Source organism: Denticeps clupeoides, chromosome 16, assembly GCF_900700375.1.
Source record: "Denticeps clupeoides chromosome 16, fDenClu1.1, whole genome shotgun sequence".
Lineage (NCBI taxonomy): Eukaryota > Metazoa > Chordata > Actinopteri > Clupeiformes > Denticipitidae > Denticeps > Denticeps clupeoides.
Genome location: NC_041722.1, coordinates 15,286,639 through 15,297,248, shown reverse-complemented (window position 1 = coordinate 15,297,248; position 10,610 = coordinate 15,286,639). Strand labels below are relative to the sequence as shown.

General features: G+C 41.1%; 3 protein-coding genes across 3 annotated transcripts; all 3 read right to left on the bottom strand.

Annotated features, from left to right (window-relative positions):
- Positions 1-233: 233 nt before the first annotated feature.
- Positions 234-2,055, bottom strand: LOC114765808 (guanylyl cyclase-activating protein 2-like). Its single transcript, XM_028956271.1, has 4 exons — positions 1,725-2,055; positions 1,053-1,202; positions 849-945; positions 234-646 (listed from the first exon to the last, which is right to left on the bottom strand). Exons 1-4 carry the CDS (start codon positions 1,923-1,925, stop codon positions 525-527), a joined length of 570 nt encoding a protein of 189 aa, XP_028812104.1. The 5' UTR covers positions 1,926-2,055; the 3' UTR covers positions 234-524.
- Positions 2,056-3,013: 958 nt separating this feature from the next.
- LOC114766084 (guanylyl cyclase-activating protein 2-like) lies at positions 3,014-4,989 on the bottom strand. The gene is made up of 4 exons (XM_028956691.1): positions 4,723-4,989; positions 4,369-4,518; positions 3,848-3,944; positions 3,014-3,727 (listed from the first exon to the last, which is right to left on the bottom strand). The coding sequence occupies exons 1-4, from the start codon at positions 4,924-4,926 to the stop codon at positions 3,606-3,608; spliced, it is 573 nt and encodes a 190-aa protein (XP_028812524.1). The 5' UTR covers positions 4,927-4,989; the 3' UTR covers positions 3,014-3,605.
- A 3,767-nt stretch (positions 4,990-8,756) lies between these two features.
- LOC114766044 (guanylyl cyclase-activating protein 2-like) lies at positions 8,757-10,156 on the bottom strand. The gene is made up of 4 exons (XM_028956640.1): positions 9,725-10,156; positions 9,485-9,634; positions 9,197-9,311; positions 8,757-9,124 (listed from the first exon to the last, which is right to left on the bottom strand). The coding sequence occupies exons 1-4, from the start codon at positions 9,923-9,925 to the stop codon at positions 8,985-8,987; spliced, it is 606 nt and encodes a 201-aa protein (XP_028812473.1). The 5' UTR covers positions 9,926-10,156; the 3' UTR covers positions 8,757-8,984.
- Between the last annotated feature and the right edge of the window lie 454 nt (positions 10,157-10,610).

Genomic DNA, 10,610 nt, shown 5'->3' with positions numbered 1-10,610 from the left:
ATGGGGTCTATTCAGGGTCTAGCCACCAAGTCCATGTCAAGGATTTGTAAATTTTACAAATCCTTGCTATACACATAAAATCCTAAAATTTTATGTGTATAGCAGATGCTTTTATTATGTGTTACTGAAAAATCATGCAGCCAAAAATATTAATTATTCACAAATCTACATACAATCTTTCATCAAAAAAGGATGTAGACAGGAGATGAATGAAGGACACAGGAAAGATTATATAAATGAAGGATATGCTTTATTTCAAAGTGTTTCAAAACTGAACAAAAACATCAAATCAAACATTAGTCCTCTAACACAAAAGCACTTAAGGTCACACAACACCAGGCCTCAACCATAACCCTAGAACACATGCACAGTGCACCTTCTGACATTCATTCACCAAAGGCAGGAGGAGTGCTGATCTGTTCCCAGACCTTCACAAGGTGCATAAGCTTTTGGAGAATCCTGCTTAGACAGTTCACCCCGCTTATTTACCCCGTGACCCCCCGTCTCAAATGTCCTTTTTCTTCCTAACATTTCTGTGTCTGGTGCTCAATGAACCAGCCGGTTGGCCTCACGTCCAGCCTGAGCTGCTCCATGACCCAGGAGTCTTGCTGCGCCCCCTCCATAAACTCATCCAGCGAAATTTGGCCTGTGTATGAAAAAACAGGAACGAAGGATTGGTTGTGAAGCATCACAGCAGCATTTTATAGATTCATTTAAAAAATGTTGATTTCATCAGTCTTGGGGTGCAAATCTGTATCCCGGCTCACTGTCAATGTGCTCTTGCATTGTGCTGCAGTACAGCAGAGACAATCATCCTGAGAATTTTGTGCAACGTAAGGAAACTGTACCATCATTGTTCTTGTCCACAAGTTCAAATATTCGATGACAAATCTGTTCAGGAGTAGCACAGGGGGGATTTTCGTGTTTTTTTATTTTAGAGATGATCTGTGGACAGAGACGGTATGCATAAGTATGTATATAAAAAAATTAGATTTGATATACGAATAAAACATTTTCTTCTGTTAAACAGATGACAAATGTCTTCTACTTACTTGAAGTATGTGTGTCACCTCATCTTTGTCAACACGTCCATTTCCATCCCTGTCAAAAACTTTGAAGGACCACCTCAGCTTGTCTTCAAGTCTACCACGTAGAACAAGATGTACTGCAGCTACATATTCCATGAAGTCTATTGTGTTATCCTTAGCAGAAATGCAAAAAGATTAAAGCCATATACTGACTAAATTACACAAAAAGTACACATTTAGATTTGATTTGGTGGTTTCTAATCAATCAAATTCAAAACTTTGTCATGTAGAAGTTACCCTGAAGTCCACTTGTACACAACTGTCTCATTGTGGATTGATGGACTGCAGTGTTGCAACCTTCTCAGCCTGACCAGCAAGCCAGTTTTAATGGTCTTCAATCGTCCCATTGGTCAATGTCACTTCTATAAATGTGTTTGAAAGCAGATTTTCTTTTTCTATTTAAAAACATTTTGCCTGCTCACACCGTTACTTATATTCTCACTAACGTCACCTTCAAAATAAGTGCTACTCAGATAAGTTCACATACATTTGATGCTCACAGATATGTAATGTTAAAATTAATATATGTGTCTCATTTATTTAACTGTAATGTGTTCAGATGCAGGTTAATAGAACACGGATATCACATTTTCTAGTGCCGCCTGAGCTGTAAAGAGCCACGTATTGCTGGCTTACCTGATTGGAATCAAAAGAGCGGAATACGTTTTCCATGTATGCACTCTCCTCAGCTGAAGACTCGCTGCTGACCCCGAAGATTCTTTTGAATTCGTGCAAATGCAGCTTCCCACTGGGGCACTCGCTTGCAAATCTCCTGTACAGTTCCTGAATCTGATCCAGGGCCACTTCTTGGTTGCCTGAACCCTGCGACTGGCCCATGGCTCCGATGATCCCCCGTTCAGTGAGTATTAGGTTGAGATAATTTTAAAAATGTCCTTTCCAAATAACCATTTTTGCCGAGCTGTAACTACGGCTTGTTTTTACCAAGTGTCTTCTGGGACCACAAAGCCCACACACAACTCATCTGAAGGATTAACCCTTGATGGTCAACAGCTAGTTGTCTATTTTTAGACTGAAGATGCCAATCCAATTTTCTGTCTGGTGAAAACAATTGCAGCCATTTCATCCAATTAAATGGGTTGCAGAAAGCTATGCTTTCAAACTCAATTTCACTGTCCATAAACGTGGAGATACTATTCCCTGTTTTCAGGTCATTCAATAAAATAGTTTTAGTCTTTGTAATAGTTTTAAGGACACATGAATTTTTCTCTGTCACCTTTTTTCATTATGTCCTCTTGACAGAAGCGCACACTGCACTGAGATTCATTGTCACGCAAACCAAACGTGGCCGAGCCGTAGTGTAAACACGCGAAGAAATGTTTACTTGCCGGGCACTGCCACCGAGGTAATCCAGTATTTACTACTGTGCAGCCTGGGATTATACTGTGTTAAAAGTTCCCTTGGGTTCAATCTGGAGGGGGTTACATAAATAGTTTGAATCTTCTTTATTTTAGACACTTCCTGTACGTGAGTACATATTTTGAGATTGTGTCATGTCTGTGACATCATCTGCATTAAGAATTCACCGATCCACCTAATTCATGCTGGTACTAGTAAAATGAACCAAACTAATGAAGGGGAGCTGTCTGTGGTGCTGATTCCAGGATTCCTCTTACAGACAACAGGCATTTTGAAATCCCCAAAATAGCACACTGACAATCTGAGAACCGTTTGCACAAAATAAACATAGACACGGAAGTTGATGTGAGAAAGAGTTTACAAAAATTTAGGCCAACAAGTTTGTGACACTGGCATAAAAACCATTCCATGCTGGGAACATATACACAAAAGCAGATTCCAGGTATTAGAATATCTGGGAGCGCATATAGAAGCAAATTTAATAGACACAGAATGATGTGCTGCCAAAAACTGAAGGAAACTTCATGTTGTCATTATGCAGGGTTGTGTGTAATATTTGGAGGAAAAAATGAATTTAATGCATTTTGGAATAAGGCTGTAACATAACAAAATGTGGAAAAAGTGATGCGCTGTACATGAATTGATACAAGTTACAAAGGATTGATATTTGCAAAACCCCAAAGACAAGAGTCGATTGTCTATTTTAAAACAGGCTATTTAAAGCTAAATTAAATGCTGTTGCATGCCATACCATCACATACCACAAAGTAGAATCTACTACCTACAATAGATTTAATGTAATTAAATAGGTAAGAACCGTACTTGCCCTTGTCAATACAGCACGTGCCCAGGTGCCACACTGCATCCAGACTTCCACTAGAAATACTCCCTTGGGCATGGAGGCTCATGTCCACGATCTCATATTGTCACGGAATATGGTACTCGCGAACATGCCCTACACTTTCATTCCTTCTGCAGCCTTTACAGCTTTATGTTTAAGTTGCCACTTTCAGAAGCATGGCAAGCCATGCTATAAAAAATCTTCTGCAGGCTGAAACTTAACATTCAGACTTGGCTTTACTTTCACACCTGATAGTCTTGTAATGTCCTTACTGAGCAGAAATGCTCGTTTATACGCCATCAAGTTGTTTTGCTCCAGTTCTGACTGACCCATGCACTAGCATTTACATCCAGGGCGAGCATGTCCAGCAGCCATGGGTCTTTCTGTGCTCCTTCCATAAACTCTGCCAAAGAAATCTGACCTAGAAAAGGTGAAGAGACCAAGAGAAATGCTATGATTAAAGAGCTTCATCTTTGATGTGGGTCGATGAGATTTAAAATGATAGTAGATCTCATAAATTATAACATGCTTGCAGACTCACCATCATCATTTTCGTCAATCAGTTGAAATATTCGGTCACATATCTCAGCTGGCATCATGTCAATGTTTTTGTTCTTGCTCTTGATTTTGTAAATGATCTACAAATGCAAAATGGAAAGTAATACATTTTTTAATGCACTTTTTACTGGAATGCCTTTAATTGTATGAAATTGTGTCTTTGTGGCAATTTGTAGGCACCTGTCCTGCCCTTCTGACAAACTTTTATTTCTGAGAAGTAGAAAGTGTACGAACTAAACTTTCCGTGAACTTTTGTGCCGCATTTCATAACATGTCATACCACACTTCTCAGCTAACAAGGATCTTGACTATTCCTGCCCACTGGCGGCAAGGTAATCATGTTATATATAAAGTCAGGATTAAACTGTCTTTTCATGTAACCTGCTGTCCTCATTTGACTTTAGCTTGCCACATAATCTTTTTTCTTGCTGTGCTTCACTCACATGATTAAATATTGCAAGAATATGCCTTTTACTTTAAGCTCTATCCTTTATTGCCGCATACCTTAATTATACGTGTGACTTCTTGTCTGTCAAGCCGGCCATTGCCGTCTTGGTCATAGACTTTGAAGGACCACTTGAGTCTGTCTTCAAGTTTTCCACGGAGCATCAGGTGCAGTGCAGCAACATACTCCATGAAGTCTATGGCATTATCCTAAACGATGAAAATACTGACGTTTTATTATTTATCAGCAGCTGCCGGAAATACTGGCCATGAACACACATGCATTATGATTTCATTCAGAATTTACAGGGAGATACTGTCCCCAGGTGTCTATTTCATAATATTCACACCAGTTAAAATGTGACATGATGAAAATACGGTATACACAGCTAGTACATGAATCATTTTACTCACCTTGTTGGTGTCAAATGAACGAAATATGGTCTCTATATAGACCGATTCTTCTTCGGAAGCATTCTGGATGCCCAGGATCCGTTTGAACTCATGCAGGTGCAACGCTCCGCTCGGGCATTCCTTCATAAAAGACATGCACAGCTCCTGAATCCGTGCCGGATCCACCTCCTTCTGCATTACCAAGACACTTTCTTCTTGCCCCATGTTATAGCAACAAAATCCAGTAAATCAGTGACTACCACAGACTGCGCAGATGATCATGTAGCCTCACTGCTGTCCTCTGACTACCTTGCTCCACATTAGCTTAGATGTATTAGTAGTAATGGTATTTTAAACCTGGCCAATCACAGTTGCTTCTATTTATGACTTGACCTCTGGCTTACCTGCCTTAAGGTACCTTAAGTAAACCCAAGTTAACATTATGAACAGCATGCACATAGGAAATTTTTTAACTGGAAGAACAAATGTTTTCCCCCCAAAAAATCATAAAGTGGACCACTAAAAAAGAATAGCTATCGTTGCACTGCAATTGTCTTTTACTAAATATACTTACAAATATAAGTGCCAGAACCTACTTCATACCAACAAAATACTAAAAAAACAAACACATGTACGATTATGTATGTTAGGAAGAGCAGAACCTGTATATTTAATAGCAGACATTATATTTGGTATTGATATTAGTTTGATTTAACATTTTAAAGGGGAAAATATTGGTTGATTGCTTTATGGGGGTCACACACACACTCTAAAAGAAATTACATAATTTGACAACTGCTTCATGTATGGAGCTACTTTCTTACTGCACTCATGTCCTCTGTATCACACCACAGCAGTCCAGCATGAGCTGATGAGTTGGGGGATGTACATCAAGATGAATGACATTCAGTCGTCTTAATCCGTTTTATAAGTTTGGGCTTTGAAAAGAAAAGACACGAGATCCACTGGGAGCTAAAAGCAGAAAACCCAGACTGAGGTCATTTAACTGTCTGTTATATCAAATGGATAGGTTCTTATTGCATCTGTATCCGAGACTAACTGAAAAGGTATTACTTTAATTGGGTTGAAATTTAAAGTTAAATGCATTTTACCCAGATTGTGGAACACCCAAAAAGTACAACTCAACCGAACAAATTTCACTTATGAAGGGATTGTAATGAATGTGTTCAATTTTGAAATATAACTGTATTAAATTCAGACACCCTCAAACATTGGTACTCTTCAGGAAAATAAAAATGTTTTGAGGGGGTTTGTGTTAAATCATTTTTGTTAACAAGGTGTTCATGATTTTATTCTTATGAGTGATGAGAGTCTGAAACTTGAAGTGAATTTCTGCACTGACAAGAGTACATCCTGGGATCAAAGCGTGTTGCACTATAACAGGCTATATAAAAAATAACCTTTAATCAATGTGGCTGGGATATTGCACTGCATTATTTACAATGTTTTTCATGTTTTCAGCCGCATCATCCCATCACATACACTGAATACAATGTATTGGATCTACTTGGATCTACAGTTTGCATTGAATAATGCACATTGGTTCCACAAAAGTTTTCTCTCTCTCTCTCTCTCTCTCTCTCTCTCTCTCTCTCCCAAAATACCCCAAAATACTTACAAGCTAATGCTAATTCACACAAACAAAAGTAACAAAAACACCCAAAACCTTCAAAATCCCCAGTGATGGTATAAAACGGACATAAAGCCACCTGCCACCTGCCTCGCTTTAACCGGCCGGCCTCCAAACCCACTCATCCCTCAGAGATGATGTGATGAGAAAGCCGACTGTTGGCGCTCTACCCATGTTGGTGTGTGTTTCCACTGTATTCTGAGCATATGTCTGAGCATGCATGCTAGGGGAACTGGTCACCCCGAACTCATGCCCCTGCATCCCCCTGACCCCAGTCTGGATGAAGCCATATGTGAATGAGTGAATAATTTTGTGTGCATGAGTCCCAAATGAAGTGCAACAAAATATAAAGGTGTCAGTATTTCTTATTTCGTTTTTAATTTTGTTTCTTTCCCAGATGTCTGACGAGGTGGGGTACACCTCTTCGTCCCCAGTTTGTCTTTGTCCTTGAGGAGAAAAGTGGGTGGAATGATGCTCCTTCATACAGTACAGGCCAAACGTTTGGACACACTTTCTCATTCAATGTGTTTTCTTTGTTTTCATGACCATTTACGTTGGTAGATTCTCACTGAAGGCATCAAAACTATGAATGAACACATGTGGAGTTATGTACTTAACAAAAAGGGGAGACCTGACCTCCACAGTCACCGGTCCTGAACCCAATCGAGATGGTTTGGGGTGAGCTGGACCGCAGAGTGAAGGCAAAGGGGCCAACAAGTGCTCAACACCTCTGGGAACTCCTTCAAGACTGTTGGAGAAGCATTTCAGGTGACGACCTCTTGAAGCACATGGAGAGAATGCCAAGAGTGTGCAAAGCAGTAATCAGAGCAAAGAAACTAGACTATAAAACATTTTTTCAGTTATTTCACCTTTTTTTGTTAAGTACATAACTCCACATGTGTTCATTCATAGTTCTGATGCCTCCAGTGAGAATCTACCAACGTAAATGGTCATGAAAATATTGAATGGGAAGGTGGGTCCAAACATTTGGCCTGTACTGTATAAATGTGTTTTATTTTTGTATTTTATGTATGGTCTAACTATAAACATTGTAAATAATGTGAGTAATGTTTTGTACATCGTGGTAGCCCAAGTTTTGATGAATGGCTAGTTTGGACTAGGGATACTATGTGTAATATGGCGTGTGTGTAATGTGTTTTGTATCAGTCTTTTGTATAGTGAACGGTGCAGGATTGTTTGCCAGAGCCTCACTGGTTTATTTTCTTATTATTTGTGACAGGTATGTGTGTTTTATCTCACATTTTCCTGGCTTTTGTGAATAATTATACATATATTAATTAATGTGTAAATGCTCAGAATTTAGCATGGTGCCAGTCCTATCTTCGCAGTTCATTACATTTACATTTACAGCATTTTTCAGACGCCCTTATCCAGAGCGACTTACAGTCAGTAGTTACAGGGACAGTCCCCCCTGGAGACACTCAGGGTTAAGTGTATTACTCAGGGACACAATGGTAGTAAGCGGGATTTGAAACAAGGTCTTCTGGTTCACAGGCGAGTGTGTTACCCACTAGGCTACTACCACCAAAGTTCATCTTTGACCTTGGGGAGCGAGTGAAATGATCAGGTTTATTTTCGTATTATTTGTGGCACGAACTTGAAATCCCGTGTCTGTCCTGAATTCCCGTGCCACAACGAACCAGGTTGAATCGGTTACATTGGCATTGTTGGTGCTCTGATATCAGATGAACTGCAGCAAGGATGAAGACAAAAAAAAATGCTCTCCGCCCCTCTCACTTCAAATGCATTAACCTCCTGCCCTCTCCTAGCTGATCACAATTAGCTGCCGCACTAATCCACTCAGGAGAGAGTCAGTCAGTGTCACAGGCTGGCCGAGGCCGCCTGGATGGAGATGGCCGGGCGTGCTATAAACAGACTTGTATTAGACGTCGTCACAATGGCGAGCGTTTAATAAACATTTCACAGGGTTAATTATGACAGCTTATGACCTGTCCGGTAAAGGAAGCGGCCCAATAATCAGAAGGTCGCCGGTTCGAATCCCGATCCGCCAAGGTGCCACTGAGCAAAGCACCGTCCCCACACACTGCTCCCCGGGCGCCTGTCATGGCTGCCCACTGCCCACCAAGGGTGAAGCAGAGGAAAAAAAAAAAAAAGATCGGGAAAAAATTCAAAATGTAAAATGCAATTTTTATTTTACACATTCATTAAAGCAAAGTCCACATGACCCTATGCCGTAAGTGGCTTACACAGCTTGCTGTTTACAACGATCTTATAAGAGCAGGTCAGACAGTGCTTAAAAGCCAACAAATAAACTATGTTTTACAGTAACTGTGCAGAGAGAGCTGCTTTTTCATTTTATGCTGTTAGATCCTGGGTAGCACCGGCATGGGCACCATTACAGTTCTTCACCATGCTGAAGCACTTTTCCATAGCAAAAAAAAAAAAAAACAAGGACCACACGATCAATCCCATCAGCCCCTGAGGTAGTGCTGGCAGTGGTGGCCTAGCGGGTAAGGAAGCGGACCTGTAATCAGAAGGCTGCCGGTACGAATCAAGGGTGATGGTTTCACTAGAAGGCAAATCCAGAGTCAGGCACAATTAATTCCTTGAAATGATGCAAACAAAGATGGAATGTGTAGTCTCTCTGGTGTCATTCTGTTTTTTTATATCCACTGATCTGTTTCTGATGGCCATTCACCCAGAAGCACGGGTTCATGTCTAACTTCAGGAAATTCCGCACCCACGGGTCTCTCTGTGCGCCGTCTAAGAACTCCTCCAAGGAAATCTGACCTGAAACACACAAACGTGTCACGTAAGTGCCTCGCTCGGACATAAAGCCACTTCATCTGTACCGGCACTCACCGTCACCATTTTCATCCATGCTCTCAAAGATCCGGTCACACACTTGATCCAGAGTGAGGCAGGAGCTGTTCGCTGGTTCTTCAGACACCCGCCCCTGTTTAATCTTATAAATGACCTACGAATTGGAGCCACAGTGACACACACACATATTTAATAAACTTTTTTTAGAAGTGTAATTCAACACTGAATTGAATAATTACTTCAAAAACTTTAAAGACATTTCAATATAATAACACAGCTAATAATAATAATAATAATAATAATAATAGAAGAGACTCTCCGGCGCACCATAATAATCCGTTTCAGTTCGCATCGGTCCAGTCGTCCGTTTTCGTCGCTGTCGAAAACTTTAAACGACCAGCGGAGTTTATCCTCCAGCTTCCCCCGGAGCACAAGGTGCAGAGCGGCCACGTATTCAATGAAGTCCAGCGTGTTGTCCTTCACCAGCAAACACGTACATGCAGGAGTCAGCGCGGTGACGGGACGGGACGGGACGGGCGTGGTCATGCACGTTTATTCTATACTCACCCCGTTCATGTCAAACGATCGGAATAAATCGTCCATGTACAGGGACTCGGCGGTGTCGTCGTTGCCGACGCCGAAAATCTTTTTGAACTCGTGCAGGTAAAGCGAGCCGCTCGGGCACTGCGTGACAAACGTCTTGTAGAGCGTCTGTATGGCGGAAACGTCCACCCCCTCGTCTTCGTCTTGGGACGGCGACTGGCCCATGGCGAGCCGGGCGCACGGTTCACTGTCCCGGTCCGACGTCTGAGGACGAGAGCCTCTTCAAACTAATCCTCCGAGCCGGAGACGATGGCGTCTTCAAATGTTCTCCCACCGGGGTTAAAAGCCGGGGTCCGAGGACCCAGCATGCGCTGCAAGCTAGCCGAGCTGAGTCGATCGCGAAAGAGTCGACTCTTTAAATCGAATCGGAGCATTTAATCGAACAACGGGTCTGTCGCGGATTCAATTGAAAGGTGTTATTTCTTCCGAGCTGTGTATACCTTTTAGCATCTATGAAGTATTTTCTAGAAATGTGTTTCGTTTCGCTGTCTATTTTTTTTTTTAACTATTTCTAGTTAAAATAGTAGTTGTTACATTTGAATCATGTTTCATGTTTGACAACACAAATAAAATACTACAGACATTATGATTATGAGTATCAGTTATGTCACCATTCAAAAATTAGTGTCTGGAATGTGAACAGCTGCCTAATTTTTACCCCACTCAGTGAGTAAACGGGTAGATCTGAACACAACTCACCACCCTACATGCCTTGTAATACATTTGCAGGGCTGTTCAGATCATGGTAAAGGACAAAACATATGTACTCATGCTGATCACTGGTATTAAGTACAGAGTGCATATAACAGAGTGCATAGAATGATTGTATTTATAGTTAGGGTCCTAGTGA